Source organism: Rhinoraja longicauda, chromosome 8 (assembly GCF_053455715.1).
Source record: "Rhinoraja longicauda isolate Sanriku21f chromosome 8, sRhiLon1.1, whole genome shotgun sequence".
Lineage (NCBI taxonomy): Eukaryota > Metazoa > Chordata > Chondrichthyes > Rajiformes > Arhynchobatidae > Rhinoraja > Rhinoraja longicauda.
This window is the reverse complement of record NC_135960.1, coordinates 46,457,070-46,481,160: the sequence shown is the minus strand read 5'-3', so window position 1 is coordinate 46,481,160 and position 24,091 is coordinate 46,457,070. Positions and strand designations below refer to the sequence as shown.

At 43.1% G+C, this 24,091-nt stretch overlaps 1 protein-coding gene across 7 annotated transcripts in view; it reads left to right on the top strand.

Moving 5' to 3' along the window:
* pkp4 (plakophilin 4) overlaps positions 1 to 24,091 on the top strand; it is a 132,305-nt gene that overhangs the window by 62,839 nt on the left and 45,375 nt on the right. For 3 of the 7 annotated variants that reach the window (XM_078403849.1, XM_078403846.1, XM_078403847.1), the window contains exons 5-8: positions 11,995 to 12,147; positions 12,296 to 12,492; positions 16,405 to 16,975; positions 23,842 to 24,033. In XM_078403849.1, the coding sequence (XP_078259975.1) occupies positions 11,995 to 12,147; positions 12,296 to 12,492; positions 16,405 to 16,975; positions 23,842 to 24,033 (1,113 nt within the window). The remainder of the gene's footprint in view (positions 1 to 11,994; positions 12,148 to 12,295; positions 12,493 to 16,404; positions 16,976 to 23,841; positions 24,034 to 24,091) is intronic. The other 4 variants (XM_078403852.1, XM_078403851.1, XM_078403853.1 and 1 more) reach the window with 3 other exon arrangements.

The following is a 24,091-nucleotide window of genomic DNA, read 5'->3' as shown; positions in this document are numbered from 1 at the left end:
GATTTGAGGCTCAATTTAGAGTTTGAGACATTTGAAGCACTGTCTTCAGGTCCAATAATATCTACGTTTACACGACTCTGTTGTGTAGCACTCTGAGCAATGGAGTGTGTAGTTTGATGACCATCCTTAGTACCTTGTGTAAACCCGATAAAAGTTTCCACTGTTTGGTAAATCTACTGATTTTGCTTTGAGCTCATCTTCAGGCAGTGGTAACTTTACCAGTGATTCCTTGATTAATTGAATCAGGTTAGATTGTACTCCATTTACATTTTCACCTGATTCCGTGTTCTCTTTCATCATTTCTCTTAACTTGGTAGCTTGTTTATATCTTTAGTTTCGCTGTTTTTCTTCTTCTTCTGCTTCTTCTTCTTCGTCTTCTTCAATCTCATGCTGTCCTTTCAGGGTAGCAACTCGTTTCAAGACATAAGAGAACTTAGAAGCTCCACCTATTGAAGAAAACAATTTTCCCTTTGGGAATCCATTCTGATGTTGCCACCTGCTGGCCGAACATCAGATTTACATACAAGCATACTTGTAAGTCAATGTCCCTTTAAGACGTGTTGTCATATCACACAAAGTCATATCTTCAAAGGAGTTCAAAACAAAACATAGCAAGCAATGCAAAGGTCACTTCTTTGTTTCTAGCATTTCCAACATTCAGTTGTAATTTTCCAATACAACTTCTGAAAAACAGCTTTCCAATAAAGCTTAATGCTACATATAGTATAAGAAAATAACTGCAGATGCTGGTACAAATCGATTTATTCACAAAATGCTGGAGTAACTCAGCAGGTCAGGCAGCATCTCGGGAGAGAAGGAATGGGTGACGTTTCGGGACCCTTCTTCAGACTGAAGCTTAATGCTACACACTGGCTTTCGAAGTTTTCCTTTGTCTGTAGTCGGATTAACGCAAGCAATGACCCGATCAGTCTGTTTCGGCTTCAGGGTTTTTGCAATAAAACAATTCCTGTTCCATGCAGTCGATGCACAAGCTCCAGTACCACTCCTAGAGCCAATTATAACTTTAAATGACTCTTTAGAGACAGGTTAATTAATCTTCACTCACCGAGGATAGCTCTTAATCTGTACACTCCGGCTGAGGTAATTTTTTGTAAAATATAGCGGCAACTTTAGTCCTTCCCAATAAAATCCTTAAGCTTACCGTGACAAAGGAATGGAGTGATATTTATTGACGCAAAATAACAGAGAGATCTTCACGACATTTCAGTTTAGTTAGTCATTTATTGAAGTAATAATACAAACAGATTAGTATATCTCCCGTTGTATAACTTCTAATAAGAACTTAATATCTCATCGTCGCTCCTTTGTATCCTGTTATTGACTTGCTAAAACCTTATAGCTTAGCAGGCTCCTAACGTAACTGAAGCATTACGTCAGCGAATTCTAAATTATACTCATTCTAACTCCTTCCCTGGCTCCTCCCAGTCCATATATGTTCATTATGACCATATATGTAAGCCCAGTACTCATGACAACCCCCAAGCGTCCAAAAATAATACAACAGGATAAAAAATAATATAATATGCTAAAATAGCCAATAAACACATGGCTCCTACAGTCCTCATTGTGGTAGAGATGAATCCACCGTATCCTAGTCAGTGGAAGGACCATTCAGAAGCCTGATGATAGAAGGGAAGAAGCTGTTCCTGAGTCTAGTGATGGGTGCGTTCAGCTCCTATATCTTCCGCCTGATGGGAGCAGGGAGAAGAAAGAACGACCAGGGTAGGGCAAGTTGTTGATCATGTTGGCCGCATTTCTGAGGCAGCATGAAGTGTAGATGGAGTCAATGGTGGGAAGTCTGGTCTGTGTAGGCTAAATCTACAACTCTCTGTTTTACATGGTTTGGGTTTAACTGGTAATTCCTGATAAAGCACTTGTGGCAAAGGCAAAACAAAAATATTTTGCACTTAATCAGCAGTAGATTACAGGGTTCAATAACACATGAACAATGCTCTTGTCAGATTGCCTCACAGGTGAACAAGTAAAAAAAATAAATGGTGAAGTAACTCAGCAAGACAGGCAGCATCTCTGGAGAACATGGATAGGTGAACAAGTCATAAGACTTTCATTGACTCTGCAGTCTTACTTGCATTTTTCAGTAATTACTGATTGGACATTGTTCACGATTTCCTGAGCCATTTTCAATATTTTGGTCAACCTGCTAAGGGAAGGACGTCATTAAGCTGGAAAGGGTGCAGAGAAGATTTATGAGGAGGTTGTCAGGACGCAAGGTCCTTAACTATATAGGGAGAGACTGGGCAAGGTAGGACTTTATTCTTTGGAGCGTAGGAGACTAAGGGGTGATCTTACAGAGATGTATAAAATCCTGAAGGGAATTGATAAGGTGAATGCGCAGTTTTTTTACCCAGGATAGAGAAATCGAGAACCAGAGGCGATAGGTTTAAGGGTATAGATTTAATAGTAACCTGAGAGCTGACATTTTCACTCAGAAGGTGGTGATTATATGGAACGAATTGTCAAAGGAGATAGTACAATAACAATATTTCAAAAGCATAGATAGGAAAGATTTAGAGGGATATGGGCTAAACGGGCAAATGGGACTAGTTTAAATGGGGCAATCCTGGTTGGCAGGGCCACGTTTGGCTGAAGGGCCTGTTTCCATGCTGCATGACTATGAAACTCTATTTAATTGAGTAAATTACTGTTCATCCAGTATAAGACAGGCAAACTGAAAATGTAGAATGGAGAGCAGTAGACAAATGATTGAGCACAAGAGCAAAGCCAATCAATGTAGAAATGCAAACTAAAACCATTTTCAGATGTTACTGAAGGATAGTATATGTTTAAATTGGAAAGGAGGATAGGTGTTGAAGGTGCTAATACGACTGGGTATAACATGCATCTCCTTCAAACTTTGCCCCTCACATCTTAAAGCTATGCCCTTTAGCATTTCCACCCTGGAAAAAAGATTCAAACTGTCTCCCCTATCTATACCTGTCATCATTTTATATCAGGTGTCTTATCAGGTCTCCCTGCAACTTCCAGCATTCTAGAGAAAACAACACAAGTCTGTCCGACCTCTCCTTGTAGCTAACTTATCTACCCCCGAATCCATGAATCTTTCTGGTAAAACTCCTCTGCACCTTCTCTAAAGCCTCCACATTTTTCCTGTAATGAGGTGACTAGAACGTTATGCAGTACTCTAAATGTGGCATAACCAAAGTCCTATAAAGCTGCATCATGAGGCCATCTCGTGTATTATGGATAGAATAGGGATCAACATGAATTTAAATCATGTTTAAAGTCTTTGAGCAGAAGACTAGGGAAGAGAAAAGTGAAAAAGGTATTATGTTTTGATACCTCTTGGATGTTGGGGATTATGGATTTTCAACGAATGATAAGTGTGGTGGAAGAAGTCGTGCTCACAAAAGCAAGAGGACGTTAGACTGAAATATGATTGGATGAGTTGAACTATCACCATGACTGTGTGAGGGAGTGAGCACCCAGAAGGTGGCGCTGTGTGAGATTGGTTTCTCTGGAGCATCAGAGGTTGAGGGGAGACCTGGTAGAAGTATATAAAGTTGAGAGGCAGTGAGAGTAGACGGTTAGAACCTTTTCTCCAGTGGAAATGTCAAAGCCTAAAGGTCATAATTTTAAGGTGAGAGGAGCAAAGTTGAAAGACGTGAGGGACAAGTTTTTTTTTTACACACAGAGACTGCTGGGTGGCTGAAACTCACTGCCAGCAGTGGTGGTGGAATATGATAGCAGTCGTTAAGAGGTTTTTAGATAGACACCTGGATATGCAGGGAATGGTGGGATATGGATCATGTCCAGGCTGAGGAGATTTGTTTATCTTGGCATCATGTTCGTTCAGACATTGTAGCCCAAAGAGCTTGTTCCTGTGCCCTACTGTTCTATGGTGACTTTGGCAAAAGGTGTCATAAAACGTAAGATCGCATTCTGTTAAGATCATGATTTATGAGACTGTGATTCACCAATGCTGACGGCAGAGCAAACTCACAATAGTTGAATAGTCAGATAGTTTAGTTTAGAGATACAGTGTGAAAACGGGCCTTTCAGCTCACCGAGTCCATGCCAACCTACAATCACCCCTACTCTAGTTCTATCTTACACTCTAGGAACAATATACAGAGGCCAATTAACCTACAAACTTGCACATTTTTGGAATGTTGGAGGAAATCAGGGCCCCTGGAGAAAGCCCATGTGGTCACAGGGAGAACGTACAAACTCCGTACAGACAGCACCTGTAGTCAAGATCGAACTCTGGTCTTTGGCGCTGTAAGGCAGCAACTCTACCGCTGCGCCAGCCCCAACCATTTCCCAAGTCAGCATTGTCTGGGGCAAATTGAATAGAAAATTATCCTCCAATGGGCATACAGGACATTTGAGATTGCTGCTCGTAAGGAAACTGCAATGAAGGATATCAAAAGAAGTACAGACAGCGGTTCTGGGCTTGTCTAAAGCAGTCAAGCTTGGGAGAGTTACAGTAGACCATACAGTACAGTAGACCATACAGTAGGACCATTGCAACATGAAAGAGCCACTTAGCCCTAATGATCTGTTCCACCATTCAATAATATCATAGTTGATCCAGGGCCTGACTTCTTATACAGATTAGTTTGTCATACATACCAGGGTGCAATAAAATTCATTGTTCACATGAAGCTCACAGTGTGAACAGTATACATTAATGATAAATATGAGTGCAAAACAACAAATCTGGATTAGGATGGGGTTGTCTTTGCCTCTCGTTTGATTGTGTCAACAGCCAACTCTATCTAAATAAGGGCTAGCTTATTAATTGGTTTAAATAGCATTAGTTATCTAAATATCTTGGAATATTGAAGTTGAAAAAAAAAGACCCGCTGCGAGATAAAATCATGGGTATTCCTTTTTGCAAACATTCAATATATGGATCTTCCCCATTGATGCATTGACTGAGGATATGACCATTTCTAAATCTATTTCTCAATCAATTCCTCATCATAGTGTATGGCACACCACATTGCCAATTGAAATGCATTACACCAAAATGCCAATGATGTCTTTCTCCTAACCTTCAATTTATTTTAAAAATGTCACAGGAACTCATCACTTGCTTAAATTGAGGAATGGTTGTGATTAAAACCATTGACTTCCAGAAATAAAGCAAAAATAAATGAAAATAAAACATGTTGCCTCCTAAGGCACAGGCCCAGAATATCAATTGCTTGGATCTTATCCCTTTACATTAATGATCTTCCCAAAACGATGCTGGTGAAAACTTGTAAGCTGAGTCTCCACCACTAGGTTCTGTGTCAAGTCCAATAACAGAGTACAGTGACAGAGCTGACCCACTGAATCTGTCAGAAAATCCAGCACGCACAGTTCTGGATTCTAATTATCACCACTTAAGTTTGAAAGGCTAAATGTTAAAAGTTCAGTTTGGTTTGGAACAGCCAGCCACAGGCTGCACAGCTCAGCACAAAGTGTACATTAACAAAATCTTTAATTAAAGACTGAAGGAAATTCCCAAAGCAGATGTTTAACTAACCTCGTTCATAATTCCTTGCTGAAGGCCAAAGGTCTATATTGGGGAGGACGAGGTAATTGCTGTAAATTCAGTTCCTTAATTACCAGGTCCATCACTGTGGATGAAACAGACCACATTTTCATCACATTGTACCTCAGATGACTTCACTGTCTGTTTCTACTTCCATAACATTGCCTGACTTCTTGCCTTCCTCAGCTCATCTGGTACTGAAATCATCATTCATGTATTAGTGACATTTAGATTCATGGCCACCCTCCTCTTGTAAACAGACAACAAAACTCTACCTTCTGTGTCCTAATTTACAATACCACATTCACACATCACTCATATAACACTGAGTACTGTGTTCAAAGGTTCTCGGATCTACTCCCCAAAACTGTAATAAAGCATACAGCACAGAAAGAGGCCCTTTGGCCCAACTTGCCTATGTCTAACAAGATGCCCCATCTATACTACAGTTATCCTAGGACCTGCCCACGTTTGGTCTATATATCTCTCTCTGAACCTTTCCTATAAACCTGTCCTTCCACATCACAATTATTTGGCCTTCAACAAGGAATTATAAAATTAGGAATTATAAAACAAGGTTAATTAAATATCTGCTTTTGGAAATTTGCTTCAGTCATAGAAACACAGAAAATAGGTGCAGGAGGCCATTTGGCCCTTCGAGCCAGCACCGCCATTCATTGTGATCATGGCTGATCATCCACATTCAGTAACCTGTGCCTGCCTTCTCCCCATATCCCTTGATTCCACTAGCCCCTCGAGCTCTATCTAACTCTTTAAAATTCATCCAGTGAATTGACCTCCACTGCTTCTGCAGCAGAGAATTCCACAAATTCTCAACTCTATGGGTGAAAAAGTTTCTTCTCACCTCCGTTTTAAATGGCCTCCCCTTTATTCTTAGACTGTGGCCCCAGGTTCTGGACTCCCCCAACACTGGGAACATTTTTCCTGCATCTAGCTTGTCCAGTCCTTTTATAATTTTATCCGTTTCTATAAGGTCCTCTCTCATCCTTCTAAACTCCAGTGAATACATGCTCAGTCTTTCCAATCTTTCCCCATATGACAGTCCCACCATCCCAGGGATTAACCTCGTGAACCTACGCTGCACTACCTCAACAGCAAGGATGTCCTTCCTCAAATTAGGAGACCAAAACTGCACACAGTACTCCAGCTGTGGTCTTACCAGGGCCCTATAAAACTGCAGAAAGACCTCTTTGCTCCTATACTCAAATCCTCTCAGGCTTTCTTCACTGCCTGCTGTACCTGCACGCTTACATTCAGTGACTGGTGTCAAGGACACCCAGGTCTCGTTGCACCACCCCTTTACCTAATCTGACACCATTGAGGTAATAATCTGCCTCCTTGTTTTGCCGCCAAAGTGGATAACCTCACATTTATCTACATTATACTGCATCTGCCATGTATCTGCCCACTCACTCAACCTCTCCAAGTCACCCTGCAACCTCCTAACATCCTCTTCGCAGTTCACACTGCCACCCAGCTTTGTGTCATCTGCAAACTTGCTCGTGTTACTTCTAATTCCATCATCCAAATCATCAATATAAATTGTAAATAGTTGTGGCCCCAGCACCGAGCCTTGCGGCACTCCACTCACCACTGCCTGCCATTCTGAAAAGGACTTTAATTATAAGATTGTACCTGTCCGCATACCGTTTAAATGTTCTAGTACAAGCCTCAATTACCTCTCAGATTAAACCTATGTCCCCTGGTACTTAATTCCCCTACTCTGGGTAAAATACTCTGTGCATTTACCCTATCCCAAATCCAAATTCTAGCCACTTGAGTGTTGCTGGTTTTAATTCTTCTTAGGCAGACTCTTGAAATTGAGATGACTGGTTTCTACTCAGCTACAAGAGTTCCATGGTGGTTGATGGGTTCAATATGAGAGTGCAGATTCTTCTGCAGATTGGGCCAGAGATGCATCATGGGGCTGGTAGCTGTGTAGTAGTTGAGGTGATGCACTCCCACTGCTTACATAGGTGTCTGCATGCTCCCCTAGCATGATCCTCATCAATTCAGAGAAGCAATGGGCTAGGAATTCTCAAGAGTGAGTGGTGACATCGTCAAGGCTGCCTGCATGCCCAACACTGAATCTGGAAAATCTTTGTCCTTGCACGCTGGGGATATTAGCCTGCGACAAAACTAGCGGTCTACAAGGCAGGAGTGATCCCAGCCTTTCTCTGTGCTTTTGTGAAGACTGATGAATTTGGAGGATTTTGCATTGTTAGTGATCTTTTTACAGTGCTGTTATAGGTAATCCAAATCTCAGAGGCATAAACCACAAGTTTTGTTCCAAATTAGAGATCTTAATCTTCAAATAATCCGGTGTGTTAACAGTGAGGTTGATACCTGCCTTCACTGAAATTGACTCCCGAATCTTGGAATATTGCATATCTTCAGCTCTTGCTGTGAATTTGTATTGTCTGAGAGTAATGTGGTGTAATGGCAGCATCTTTGTTGGTTCAGACATTCAATGCAAGGCTGATTCTCTTATTTTGTTTCTGTGAACGATGGCTTGGAGCTTGGCCTCTAGGCATGCACAATTGTAAGCATTTTGATGTTCTCCTGCTCATCTACTGAGACACCAGTGATCTTGGTTCTAAAGGTAACTAAAGAATTGGTCCACAATTGACTATCATTCGTTCAGTTGTCAAAGTCCTCAAGACTGGAATTCCTGACTTAAACCATGGCACCTCAATCTCCTTCTCTCCACCTTTCAACCCACTTCTTTAAAAGTGCATCTGACCAGGTCATCTCTCGTATGCCTCAATTGAAATTTATGAACACTCCTCTAAGTGTCCAAAGTTCAATGTTTTTAAATCATATGAGAATAATCGTACTAGTAGTTGGGTGCAAGCCATGTGTGTTAGCAACTGAGAATTCTTCAGTTTAGAGATACAGAATGGAAACTGACCTTTGCGTCCACCAAGACCATGCCGACCATCGATCACCAGTTCAAACTAAATCCATGTTATCCCACTCTTTCATCCACTCCCTATGCATTAGGGGCAATTTGCAGAGGCTAATTAACCGACAACCCAACACGTCTTTGGGATGTGAAAGGAAACCAGAGCACTCGGAGGAAACCTACGTAGTCACAGGGAGCCCGGGCACACTCCACACAGACAGCACCCAAGGTCATGATCGATCCCAGGTCCCTGGCACTATGAGGCAGCAGCTCCACCAGCTACGCTACTGTGCCGCCCACAGTCCTACAGGTGTATAACTTCACAATTATTATTGCCTGTGGGAAAATTTACCGACCTTTATGCGTTTAATAATTGCAAATGGTTGCATGACAGCACCTCAAAGAAACAGATGTCATGGCACATCATCAAGTTGACTTGAATTTTGTTATGTGAGAAAATCAATAACTGTGCGGAACAAGAATGTTGCCCCACTGCTTCTGAGAGGTTAAATTCACGACATTCTGAGAATTTATTCAGAAAATGTATTGGTTTTAAAGAAATGGAGGGAGTAGGTGTGTATATTTGTTTTTAATATATAAACAACCTCGGGTATTTCTGCACATTCAGTAGTTTCCCTTGCCTAATACCTGCTCCAATACTCGTGCCAAATCATACTGCACAGATTTACTGCGGAGGTTTTAACATTTGAATCTTTATGATTGATACAAGGAAATTAAATACAAAATTGTTTAATCCAACATTTAGCAGGTCAATGATATCCAATTTAAATTTGTTGTAACAGTTCTTCAGGAACCCAGACATCGCCACAAGGAACTGCAGATGCCAGAATCCTGCATAGAAGACAAAGTACTGGAGTAATTCAGCGGGTCAAGCAGTATGTATGGAAGACATGGATAAGTGTTCTCCAGAGAGGCTGCCTGACCCACTGCTTACCCCTGCATTTATGTCTTTTTTTACCTCTAACAAAGTCATGTTCCCTTGGTATAGTATAGTATGAAGAGAACACCGCTTTGTTAGATATCAATGTGGATTTTAGGTCTAAAATGTGTTTGTTAGATATCAATGTAGACTTTGGGCCAGCAGTGGGCTAGGGATTTGAACTATTAACTTTATGATTCCAGTTCCGCGGCTAACATTTGTTGTTGATGAAGGGGGGGTGATCACTCAACCCAAAACTGGGAGGTTTTTAAAAGTAAAAGAGTAAAGGGCTGGCATATTACTGTTAAGGGGAAGACTGGGTCTTTTGACCCTGGAGTGTAGAACGTTAAATCCTTATAACACTATAAAAATTGGCCTTGGTCCAATTTAGGAATTCAACATTTGGACCAGTCGTGCCCTATCCATAGTTATTTTAAAACAAATAGAATTATAGTCACTGGTCCCACAGTGCTCTCCCAGTAATACATCAGTCATCAGCCCTGCTGTATTTCCCAAGAGGAGATTGAAGTTTGTCTCTTCTCTTGACATATTGACTGAGTAAACTTTCCTGAACACACTTAACAAATTCCACCCTAAGCAAGCCATGAGTGCTATTGCAGTCCTGGTCAATATTTGGAAAGTTATAACCCTTGTAGGGCTTTATAAAATCATGAGGGACATAGATCAGGAGATTAGCCACAGTCTTTTCCCAGGAAATTCAGTCAAGAGGGCATAGGTTTAAGGTAAGAGGAGAAAGATTTAATAGGAACCTAGTTTTTCCACACAGTGTGGTGGATATATGGAAAGAGTTGCAGGAGGGAGTGGTAAGGTGGGTACAATTACAACATTTAAAAGTCATTTGGACAATTACTTGGCTAAGAAAGGTTTGGAGAAATACGGCATTTCTGACAAATATGGAATAGTAGCGCATCAACTTTTCCCTGTGATAATTTCGTATCAGTTTCACTGATCTATTCCCGCACCATCCCTCAGATTCATATCCCCAATTTCCTACCTCTGTATAGAAGCCAAAAGAGCAAGAGCTACACAGTAGTGGTGCCGTGAAATTTCAATGATCTTAATCATAGATGGCATAGTGACAGTGTAAAGGACGGAAAAGTGGAGTAAATTGCTAAAGTGTGTACAAGAACTTTCTTGTTTCTGCAGCAAGTGAGCAGCTGAGAGAAGGAGCAGCGCAAGAGATTTAACACGGATGCGTTAGCGAGAGGCCAGGTTAGTTTCAACAGCGAGTGAGTAGCTGAGAGGGGGAACAACGTGGGAGATTTAACACCGAGCCGTCAGTGTTTGGGGTTGACTGCTCACACAAAGAGAGTGAAAGGAAGGCAGGGACCAGCAGCGTGACCGTTTTGGGGAGAGGTTGAGGTGAAGTGCTATGTTTTGAGGGTAAATGCCATGTTTTGAGGGTAAGTGCTAAGACTTTGGCCAGGAAGATGAACGGAGGTAGGGTGTAAGTAAGACAAGGTAAGAGGTTTTTTTCCCCACCAGTTCCTCTTTGGTCTGAGTGCAGTGGGGATGGCAGTTAGGGTAGCGGTATGCTCCTCCTGCAGGATGTGAGAGGTCAGGAAATCCTCCCCCTTCCTTGAGGAGCACATCAGTTGGAAGTGCGTCCCACTGCAGCTCCTGACTGACCACATGAAGGAACAGGAGGTTGAAGCTGAACGTACTCAGGTTCATTTGGAGGCTACACTCAAACTGGAGGAGCAGCACCTCATATCCCGCTTGGGTATTCTCCAATTTTATGTAATCCGCGAACCAACCCCCACCCCCCCGAAATCCATCCCCACTTTTCTCCTCCACATTCCCCCCACCCCCTTCCCTCCTCTATGCCCCACCAAGACGCCCACCTATTTCTTCCCCCCTCTCCCCACAACTTTCCTCCCTCTGGCTTCATAATGTTCAACGGTTCAAACCCGTCTCACACCTTCTGTTTTTATCTCTGACCTTTGTTCAAACCATCTGCCTACAACCCCCCCCCCCCCCCTTCCCCCCCCCCCTCTCCTGCATCCACCTATTACCCGTCCCATGTTATCCTGCCTCTCTCCTTTTCTGGCTTCTATGCCCCCCTACAATCAGACTGAAGAAGGGTTTCGATCTGAAACATCACCTATCCATGTTCTCCAGAGATGTTGCTTGACCTGCTGAGTTACTTAAGCATTTTTTGTATTAAATATCATCTGCAGATTTTTGTTTCTTTATCTGGGAGGCCGATAGTTTCATAGAGAAGAGTTATGGTGAGGTGGTCACACATACGGTGCAGGCGGAAAGTAGATGGGTGACCAGCAGGATAGGCAGCGAGTGTAGGATTTCCTTGTGGTTAATCCCTTTGAAAAAAACGTATATCCTTTTGGGTTGGGGGTGACCGTCCAGGAAAAATCTACTCTTCTTCACCTGGATCCACCTAACGCTTGCCAGGGGGAGGAGGGGTTTCAAGTTCGCTCTTGTGATTTTGTCCGGATTAAAGGAAGCGCCAGATCATCAGTGGCCGGAAAATGAGTAGTGGACCTGTATATTAACTTTTTAAGTAATATCGTACATTTCTGCAAAAAGTCTTTATTTTTGAAGACCTCTCATCTTTTCTTGCAGAAGAACTAACTGGAGGAATAAATCAATGTAGAGTTTCGGAAGGCGCACATCCCCATTCCTTTACTATTGAGACAGGACGTGAACAATTGCCAATTCTCGGAACTGAACAAACATCTCTTTGTGAAAGTGAGGGTCTGTTGTATATGAATCTTAAGTATCAAGAGCGTGTCAGCATTTCAGATTTTTAAAAAAATGTTGTTGCAACAAAATGCGGTTTTATTCATTTTTCCTCCGGTTCGCTTTTATATTAACCAAATATACATTTCTGCTTTAACTTCAGGATCTATCGGAAACTCGCGAGGCTCTACGCAAATTAACTCCTATTCTGATAGTGGTTACCAGGACACGGGCAGTTACTACAGCAGCCAGAATTTGATCAAGGCTATCCCAAGAAGTCTACACGAACCTGTTCATATTAGCACCAACAGTAATCACCTAATCCGAAATTCTAGGCCAGAGGGACAGACAATAGGCCAGGTACTATAGCTTTATGCAAATTAATAGTAAAAATCTAATAGGACTTTGGTCCGTCCATATTTGGAGTATTACACGCAGTTCTGGTTGCCCCTTTACAGGAAGGCTGTGGAGGCTTTGGAGAGGTTGCAGATGAGGTTTAACAGAGTGATGCCTGGATTAGGGGATATTAGCTACAAGATGAGTTTGGGCAGACTTGGATTGTTTTTTCTGGAATGTCAAAGGTCACGGAGAGATTTCATAGATGTATATAAAATGATGAGATGCATAGATAGGGTAGACAAGCAGGACCTTTATGCCAGGATGTAAAAATCAAACACGAGAGGCATAGTTTTAATGTGAGGGGGGGAAAGGTGACACAAGATGTACAGAGCAACTTTTTTTACACAGAGTGGTGAGTGCTGCTGCAATAGCGGCATTTCAGAGACTTTTGGATATGGATATGCAGGGAGTAGAGAGATATGAATTACGTAAGGCAGATCAGATTTAGTCTTGGCATCATGTCCGGACCAGACATCGTGTGCCGAAGGGCCTGAGTCTGTGCCGTACTTTGTGTAGGAAAGAACTGCAGATGCTGGTTTAAATCAAAGGTAGACACAAAATGCTGGAGTAACTCAGCGGGACAGGCAGCATCTCTGGAGAGAAGGAATAGGTGATGTTTCGGTGCTGTACTTTTCTATGTTCTGTGCCATCCCTGATCTAGGAGGCATGTTTAAAGCAGGGCGTGACAATCCATGTCAAAGTCTGACATATCTGAAATCAATACTTAATTTGGAAACATCCGGCCTTAATTCTAACCAACATCACAGGGGAATGTAAAAAAAAACAACATATTTGTGCGGTTCTATGAATTTATAAAAGTCGTTGACAAAGCCTGTTTTACATTTAATTGAAAATCAAAAAATTCCAGTCGGAAATCTGGAATAAAAGCAGAAATGCTGGAAACACTCAGCAACTTATCTTTTCTGCTTCATTATCAAAACTCTTTTTACAGATAATGTCTATTTAGTGATGAGATGCAAAAGTAATCTGAAAATTGTGTGAAATTAATGTTCTGTTTGCAGTTGAGATGAACTGGCAAAGTTCCAAACTCGTATTTTGCAGTATTGTGTGAAAAGTGTGCCATTGCCGTGAAAGAATAACTGAATATTGATTTAGTAAAAGTGCAGTTTTATACAAGTATAGATAGAAATACTATTATTATATTGTTAGTTATTACATTAATGGGTAAATCTGTTTAAAAGAGTCCCATCTTACCAACTATCTATACCACGCTGCCGTGGGAAAGCAGCCAACATAATCAAAGACTTTTCCCAGCCCGGCTATTCCTTCTCCCTGCTCCCGTCGGCCAGAAGATACAGAAGCTTGAAAGCGCGTACTGCCAGACTCAGGGACAGCTTCTTCCTCTCTGTTATTAGACTTTTGAATGGTCAATAGACAATAGACAATAGGTGCAGGAGTAGGCCATTCAGCCCTTCGAGCCAGCGCCGCCATTCAATGCGATCATGGCTGATCACTCTCAATCAGTACCCCGTTCCTGCCTTCTCCCCATACCCCCTCACTCCGCTATCCTTAAGAGCTCTATCCAGCTCTCTCTTGAAAGCATCCAACGAACTGGCCTCCACTGCCTTCTGAGGCAGAGAATTCCACACCTTCACCACTCTCTGACTGTCCTTCCATAAGCTGGGATACTGTCCAATTTACGTCTATCTTATTGCCAACATTGGACTTTGTCTCTGGAACTGTTACACTACAATGCTGAGAACAATATTCTGCACCCTGTATCTTTTGCTCTGCTCTACCTATGGTACTTGACTTTGGTTTGATTGTATTCATTTGGAGCATTATCTACTTTGATTGGATAGCATGCAAAACAGAAGCTTGTTACAGTACCTCAATACACCTGACAATATTAAGCCTAAATTTGCCGTCATCCTGTGAAGAGATGTCATCTCCAGCAGATGTCTCCCTACTATGATGAGAATGAGACCAAGAATTTAGCAAAGCTAGGATTTAGTCCTGGCACTTTGTGGTGTTGCTCCAATCAGCTGCACTGATTTTTTCAATTGAGAGTTTACTTTAAAGTTAGTGTTGCATTTTTAATTGTGACAGGTGAGCTGAACTCCATATTTAAAACTCAATTTTCTTGCAGTAGTAGTTGCATTTTACATTGAGCATGGAATTAATACAAACTTTTCATGGGCTATATATCAAATTAAGTGTCAACTTGCTAATTCAATTAGCTAAAATATGATGGCTTAGGTTCAAGTATATTGTTGTCACGTGTATTGGTACAGAGAAAGGCTCTGTATGGCATGCTTTGCAATCAGATCAGATAATACTTAAATACAACTGTCAAACTCAAGTTCAATACTAAGAGCAAAGGGAAAGATACAGAGTGACAGGTATAAAGACGATCTAAAAGAATGGGGTGACTATCGGCTGATTAGTTTAGAGATACAGTGCAGAAATAGGCCCTTTGGCGCACTGAGTCTATGCCAACTAGTGATCTCTGTACACAAGCACTATCCTACACACTAGGGACAATTTACAATTTTTACTGAAATCAATTAACCCACAAATATAGACTTCTTTGGAGTGCGGGAGGAAACCAGAGTACCCGGGGAAAACCCACGCAGTCACGGGGAGAATGTACAAACTCCATGCATTACCCGTAGTCAGGAACAAACCCGGGACTCTGACGCTGTAAGGCAGCAACTCTACCGCTGCGTCACCGTGCTAGCTGATAGTTGACCGTGCTCTGGGACCAGCATGCAAAGAGTCGCCTCCTCCGTGCCATCTTTACCCTGTTTCTTTTCCTCATGGTAACCTACCTGCTTCAACCAGTTGTCTTGGATATATTAGTGAAAGTGGAAAAAAGTCCATTTCCAGCGCTCTAAACTGTGGGAAGTTTAAAATAAAATGGATGGATGATATATGCTGATTTGTTTACCAAATTGGTGCGAGACAAATACAATTTACACCATAATATAAGCAACATATACATTTCATCTACCCTGCAAAAGGTTCCAGAACAGTGCCTTTATTAATCCCTGGATTACTATTATTTCAATGCAGTGTCTACCTAATTTATGAAATCAATGGCAAGAGTGATTAATTGTCATATGTGCCGTTAATGGAACAATTAAATTCTTACATGCTGCAGCTGTACAGGCCCATACTGCAAAACACATGAATAAATATACAATAATCAATAATACAATAAATTAATAACCAGTAATAGTGGGTAACCAGACCATAATAGTACAAAACCAAAGTCCACTGTAGATCATAGTTGCTAAGGTAGTGGTTAGTATGTAGTATTAAAGAGCCGGATGTTTGCTGGGGACAAGCTGTTCGTGAACCTGGTTGTCATGATTCTCTGGCTCCTGTACCTTCTTCCAGATGGTAGTAGCAAGATGAGAGCATGGCCATGGTGGTTAGAACTCGATTCAATACAAATGTAGGCGGCACAGCGGTACAGTTGCTGTCTTACAGCGCCAGAGACTGTTTGATCCTGACCTTAGGTGCTGTCTGTATAGTTTGTACATTCTCCCTGTGACCACATGGGTTTTCTCCGGATGCTGCACATTCCCACATTCCAAAGAGTTGCAGGTTTGTAGGTTAATTGGTTTCTGTAAATTGTCCCTAATGTGAGAGATAGAATAAGTGTACAGGTGATTATTGGTCGTGTGGACTCGGTGGGCCGAAGGGCCTGTTTCCACGCTGTATCATTAAACTAAATATTTCATTCCGTTTTTTTCATGTAGGTGATTAGCAGATAAGGAATGTAATGAAGAAATAATTTATTTGATTGGAAACCCAGTTTAATTCTGAGCAGCTATATTGTGCATGCTATTGTCTGTGTTATTTTTCAGAACAGTTAATAATTTGGCATCATCTTTTGTCAAACAGGGTCCAATGAATGTCGCTGTTACCACAAGTAGGGCAATGAGGAGGGTTAGCTCAGTCCCATCCAGAACACAGTCACCATCATATGGTACAGGAGTGTCACCATCGAGGGGATCTCTGAGAACGTCGCTCGGGAGTGCGTATGGCTCGCCAGTATTAACGGAACCTCGGTCCAATAATTCGACAGTGTATTTGTCCTCCACGTTGCCAGCTCAAAGAGCAGGTTCGCCACGTACTGCCCAGCGATCAACGTCACCAGCCACCATCAGACGAATTGGTTCAGTTACAAGACAGCTCACTAATTCCAGCAGGGCAACCTCTCCGTATCAGACTTTGGGTTCTTCACTGAGAATGGGTTCGCCCCTCGCCTTAACAGCCGTACAGACGAGAGTAAACACTTCACCCCAAGGTCAAACCGGATCACCCTCTCCAGCAAGGTCCACAATGACTGCTGTCCCCCAACGAATGGTGGCACCGCTTCAAAGGTCTCATGCCATTGACGGTGATTTTTATTGTCTTCAGTCCCCTGAAATCTATGAGCGGATGGTTCCAACGCGGCCAGACAGCCTTGCAGGTCTGTTTTTATGAAAGGACACACAAATGCAACATTCATCAATTCAGGCAAAAGGTTATTTTGATGGTTAAATGATGTGTCACCTGAGGTCCCTCTCCAAGCACTTACAAAAGGATTTAAGGTGAAGCAAAATAAATATACCCCAGTAGCTGTTGTTCTTCAGTCATCAATGGGTTTCCAATTCAACAGTAGGTCTGACTCGCCTGGGTTTATCTTCTCTGTTGGGCAGCACAGTGACGGTAGATTGCTGCCCGGTTGCTGTCAGTGACCCGGGTTCAATCCTGACTACAGGTGCATTTTAATTTTATATGGAGTTTGTACGTACTCCCTGTGACTATGTTGGTTTTCTCCGGGTGCTCCAGTTTCTGCCCACACTCCAAACACGTACAGGTTTGTAGGTTAATTGGCTTCTGTAAATTATAAATTATAAATTCTCCCTAGTGTGTAGGATAGTGATAGTGTACAGGGTGATTACTGGTGGGCGCGGATTTGGTGGGCCGCGGGCCTGTTTCCACGCTGTATCTCTAAAGTCTAAAGTTCTCACTACCTCAACCTCCTCTTCCAAGCTGCAGAAATCCCAGCCAATGGATCAGACCACCAATCTGAGCTGTCATTCAGTAGGTTTGGGACATATGCAGTGGTGGAAGTTCTGGACTAATTGCCTGTTCATGTAGAGTCAGTATGTATCAGCAAGATTTGGCAACATGGTTTGCTCTATTTGTTTTCCACTAAATTAACAGCGTTTCAACAAATATTCTAATTAGCACTCAACAAAATAGCATTATTTTTCTCCTGTGGAAATAATACAAAACTTAAAGGAACATCTTTATTAAATGACACCGACTTTCTGGACTTCACCTTTTGATTGTCTAGCTCCTGTTAAAGTCCATACTCTCCCAGAGTTGGTTTAGTGGATCTTTTTTTATAAGGAATATGATTTTCATGGGGTGGGAGATTTAAAAAATGTTTTCATTGTTTTTTCAAGTTTTTTAATTGTTTAAACAATTTACTTTTGGGAAGTGCAGTTTAGGGGAGGGAGACCAAGCTACAAGTTGTCACTATTTATTATTGTGAGTTACTTTCCTCACATTTAGAATATGCTTCTTTCTTTCAGCACATCTTCCACTTCAATTGTCTTCCTACTGTCATCATTTTAGTTTTTTTTGTTTTAAGTTGCATTTTAGTTTTAGAGATACAGCGTGGAAACAGGCCCTCTGGCCCACCGAGTCCGCGTCGACCAACGATCACCCATACACTAGTTCTATCCTAAACACCAGGGACAATTTACAGAACCCCCTAATTAACCTACAAACCTATATGTCTTTAGGATGTGGGAGGAAACCGGAGCACCCAGAGGTAATCCATGCAATCACAGGGAGAATGTGCAGACTCTGTACAGATTGCACCCAAAGACGGGATCGAACCCGGATCTCTGGTGCTGTAAGTCAGCGACTCCACCGCTGTGCCACAAGTAGCATGTTGAAAAAATATCATGGCTATCTTAAATGGTTCAGGAGTATTTGTTTGTCACACCTTTAATTCAGTGTGGTTTCTATGGTAACAAGATTTGTTAATTGGCACACATCATCTCAAACCATTCCTGAATGATTCACTTCTGCATTCATAACCATACCTAATCACTGCACAAGTAATAAGCAATTTCTATAGAATGCTGTTGTCCTGATTAATCATATTCCTCTGGAGTGTTTTTACTGTTTTTAATTCATCCTCTTGGGAATATTTTAATTTCAAAGATTAGATCAAAAGAAAATTAAAATGCACCAGATTTCAAAAGATATGCTTCCAGAGATAATGCCAAAGAAAAAATAAGAGAGATGAGAAGAGGGATGGTGCATTAAAGGAATTTGTTTTACAGAAAAGTTGCACAGAATAATAAAGCAAGGAAGAAAAATGAATTTCAGAGGTGGCATATGAGATATGCTTTGATGAAAGAGGCCGATTTCTACTGATTAGCATCAAGCTCTTGCAAAATTAAAAAAATTGCAAAATGTGTCATTATAGAACATGAACAACACAGCACCAGAACATACCTTTTGGCCCACAATGTCTGTGCGAAACATGATGCCAGGTTAAACAAATCTCTTCAATCCATAGCCCTCCATTCCCTGCATATGCATGCGCCTATCAAAAAGCCTCTTAAATGTCGCTATTATTTTTGTCTCCTCCACCACCCTTGGCAGCTCATTTCAGGCACCTGCCATTCTGCAAAAAAAACTTGCCTCTCACATCTCCTCTATATTTTCCTCTTCTCACCTTAAAGCTATGCCCTCTAGCCTTTGACATTTCCACCCTGGGGAAAAGGTTCTGACTGTCTACTCTAATTACAGGTCTCATAATTTTATATACTTCAACCTCCATGTTCCAGAGAAAACAATTCAAGTCTGTCCAACCACTCCTTGTAGCTATTACTCTTTAAACCAGACAATATTCTGTTAAACCTCTTCTTCACCCTCTCCAACGCCTTCCTGTAATGAAGCAATCAGAATAGCACATAGTTCTAATTATTGTTAAAATAACAGTTATAATTATCTTATAATTAAATCTAGCACATAAATTGGAAGAACAGCATGCTTTTTTATTTTATCTTTAACATCAAGACTGAACAGAGGAGAAAATTAGTGGTTAACAAGCCTTTGAATGAATTGGAGAAGTCTGAAAGCTTTACTGAGGAGACTTTGTTGAGAAAGTTTGGTAAAAGTTAAGCATGGACAGATGTATTGTTGAGTTTAGTTTATTGTTGTCACGTGTACTAAGGTACAGTGAAAAGCTTTTGTTTTCATGCAATCCAGTCATAGAAAAGACTACACATGAATACCATCAAGCCGTTCACAGTGCACAGGTGAAGTATAAAGAGTACAACATTCAGTGTAAGATATAACATTGAAGTCCAATAAAGTGCAATCAAACATAGTTCAAAGATCTCCAAGGAGGAAGATGGGAGGTCAGGACCACACTCTAGCTGATGAAAGAACCGTTCAGTTGCCTGATGACAGCTGGGAAGAAACTGTTCCTGAATCTGGAGGTATGCATTTTCACACTTCTATACCTCTTGCCTGATGGGAGAGGGGAGAAGAGGGGGTGACCGGGATGAGACTGGCCCCTGATTATGCTGGCAGCCTTGCTGAGGTAGCGTGAAGTATAGATGAAGGCAATGGAAGGGAGGCTTCTTTGTGTGTTGATATGGGCTACGTCCACAACTCTGCAATTTCTGGTGGTCTTGCATGGAGCTGTTCCCAAACAAGGTTGCAATGCATCCCGATAATGCTTTCTACTGCACATCTGTAGACATTAGTGAGAGTTGTTGGGGTCATGCCGAACTTCCTAAGTCTTCTAAAGAATCACTTTGCTTTGATGTGCTTTCTAGGCCATAGGTTCGAAGTGGCTGGTCCAGGACAAGCTGCTGATGATATTTATTCCTAGGAACTTGAAGCTTTCGACCATCTCTACTTCAGCGACATCAATATATAATGGAACACAAAATGCTTGAGTAACTCAGCGACCCGAAACATCACCCATTTCTTCTCTCCAGAGATGCTGCTGTCCCACTGAGTTACTCCAGCATTTTGTGTCTATCTTAGATGTAAACCAGCATCTGCAGTTCTTGGATGTATGTACTGCTTTGCTTCCTGAAGTCATTCACAATCTTGCTGACATTCAACCTCTTGTGCAGGATTTTAAAATTCTGTATGTGTGCTGCCGCTGTCTCTTTTAATCCTATTTTGTTTGGGTCACCAAACAGCTTTTGGGAGAGTTTTTAAACAGTGGGTTGTGGACAGAGTTGCCGCAGGTGTGGGAGTCAAGATCCATATACTCTTCCAGCACAATACCTTAATCAGCCCTCTATCACTCAAGATCAACGTTCTCTTTAACTAAAGTGCCTTTAACTAATTAGTCCTTGTTATCCAGTCAAATTAATTGTGCATAATTTGCATTGATTAACTTGTTTCTGAATTTCCCCATCATTACTTGAAGGACATAGTTACTGAGCATATCTATTTTACCTTGAGAAAGGGTTATAACATTGCAAGCTTACAACTCTCTGGAGCAATGAACACTTCATTTTCACTCTTGGGAAAAATGTACTGCTTCCCCTTCCCACCGCACGTCGACAATATGTTGGTCTGCTTCTTCAGAGGAGATGAGACATCCCTAGATGGTTTGAAGCTCAAATCCTAGGACAGATATTGATGATTTTGTGAATATTTAAATAAGTTATCTCAATACTATGAAGCCCTCATTCGCAACACATTTAACAAGATTCCACCAGATTCCCGCAGTGTCGTGCCTCAGAGGCCTTCCCGAGGTGCAGGAACCAGCACAGAGGACCCAAAGACTAGGCAGACCATGGTAACGGGAGGGAGCTGGAGATGTCGGACGTGAGGAGCAAGGGACGGTAGGAGGGTGAATCGGGGTAAGGCCTGCAGCGCCTGCAAGCTCAGCTGCTGGAGGCACCCCTGGGACACAAAGATGGCTGAGCGAGGAGGAATGTCGGTTCGTGGGCCGATCCAGTTGAAGGCAACGGAGTGGCCTGCAGGAGCCTGGGGTGTACCTGGATCGGGAACCACTCCAGTAGACCGAGTGCGCGGACAGACCAGACTTTGGACTGTGGAAATGGCCTCAAATCATGGTGGCGCCTGCAAGTGCAAATATGCAAGAAGAATTTCACTGCAGTTGCACATGTGACAAATAAAGCACTATTGAACCTTTTGATATGGTATGAAGATGGCAGTTAGTCTCGAAAAAGGATTGGGCGGTGGTCATTTCTACGAGTGTTATCATTGGCAAATGTAATTCTACAAGGAGATTGGTGTGGTCGAGGCCAACTAGGTTTGTTCCTTGTGTGTTTGTTTTCTAACAGTGGCATAGCTGGTAGAGCTGCTGCCTCAGTGCCAGAAACCCATGCTTGAGCCTGACCTTGGGTGCTGTCTGTGGAATTTGCATGTCCTCCCTGTAACCACGTGGGTTTCTTTTGGGTGCTCCGGTTTCCTCCCACATCCCACAAGTATGTGGGTTTGTAGGTTAATTGGCTTCTGTATATTGCCTCTTGAGCAGAGGGTGTCAAACTCATTTTAGGTCATGGCCCAGAATGGGCAAAATGCGACTTCATGCCGGCCGGATCAGTTGTGTACGGGCGAACACATGCGCGCGAGCTCCCACAGCTTTCGTTGCCTTCGTTTTTTCAACCTGCTCTCATGTGTCTCAGTCTCTGCTATAACTACAAAGTGTTTCACTTTGCGAATTTTGTTTCTTATGAAGAAGATTGCCGAGCAAGCATTACTTTTATGATTGGTATCTAGGTCCTAGATAGAGTGGATGTGGAAATAATGTTTCCAGTAATAGGAGAGTCTAGGACCAGAGGTCACAGCATCAGAATAAAAGATCATGCATTCAAAATGGAGATGAGGAGGAATGGGTGGTGAATCTGTGGAATTCATTGCTACAGGCAGCGGTGGAGGCCAAGACATTGGGTATTTTTGAGGCAGAGATTGATAGGTCTTGATTAGGTTACAGGGAGAACGAAGCCAATAGAATGTGGTTGAGAGAGAAAATAGATCAGCCATGGTAAGTAGGGAGAGAGAGCGGCGAGGGGGAGAGCGGCAAGGGGGAGAGAGCGGCGAGGGAGAGAGAGCGGCGAGGGGGGGAGAGCGGCGAGGGGGGGAGAGAGCGGCGAGGGGGAGAGCGGCGAGGGAGAGAGAGCGGCGAGGGGGAGAGAGCGGCGAGGGAGGGAGAGCGGCGAGGGGGGGAGAGCGGCGAGGGGAGAGAGGCGAGGGGGGGAGAGCGGTGAGGGAGAGAGAGCGGCGAGGGAGAGATGCGAGGGGGGGGGAGAGGCGAGGGGGGGAGAGAGGCGAGGGGGGGAGAGCGGCGAGGGGGAGAGCGGGGAGAGAGAGCGGCGAGGGGGAGAGAGCGGCGAGGGGGAGAGCGGCGAGGGAGAAAGAGAGGCGAGGGAGAGAGAGAGAGCGGCGAGGGGGGGAGAGAGCGGCGAGGGGGGGAGAGCGGCGAGGGAGAGAGGCGAGGGGGGGAGAGAGGCGAGGGGGGGGAGAGCGGCGAGGGGGGAGAGAGCGGCGAGGGGGGGAGAGCGGCGAGGGGGGGGGGAGAGCGGCGAGGGGGGAGAGAGCGGCGAGGGGGGGAGAGCGGCGAGGGGGGGAGAGCGGCGAAGGGGGGAGAGCGGCGAGGGGGGGAGAGCGGCGAGGGGGGGAGAGCGGCGAGGGGGGGAGAGCGGCGAGGGGGGAGAGCGGCGAGGGGGAGAGTGGCAAGGGCGATACATAATAAATGGTCGTGAATATACTTTTTGTTTCCCCCAAATCATCCTGCGGGCCGGATTGGACCCCCTTCGCGAGCCGGATGCGGCCCGCGAGGCGGTAGTTTGACATCCCTGCTCTAGAGTGGATGACAAAGTTGGATAACATAGGTCTAGTGTGAACGGGTGACAGATGGTCAGCCTGGATTCAGAGAGCCTGTTTCTATGCTGTATCTCTTAGCTATACTAAACAAATTGCAGCTACATCTTTTAGGACACTATCTTCATCATAGAAATAGGCCATATGGCTCAAATAGTCAATACCAACTCACTTGCCCCATACGTCTCTATCCGTTTATATCTCAGTCCTCCATTCCTTTATGTCTTGTGTCTAACTTTCCCTTAAATTTGTCAGTGGTATTGGCCTCAGCTATACACTTGGTATTCATTCATTCTACATTCTCCTGAATTCCATCAGAGATTTATTGGTGACAGGAGACTCTTGTCTGACTGATTCTATGCGAATTAGATTGTGTGTAATCATCTGTGTATTCCAAATGAAATCCGCTTTAATCGGCCAACCATGGATTCTGTTGTTTTGTTTTAGGATTACGTAGTTCATATGCGAGTCAACATAGTCAACTGGGAAATGAAATGCGTTCAGCCATGTCACCTGATTTACATATAACTCCTATCTACGAGGGAAGAACGCTTCAAAGTCCCGTGTTTTGCAGCCCCAGCCATGCAGGCGTGGAGCTTCATCACGGCACACAAACTGCAGTATTTCGGGCAGCATCAGGTAAAGATAGTTCCTCCCTTTTAAGATCAAGATTGAGATGGGCTACTGAAGAAATTAA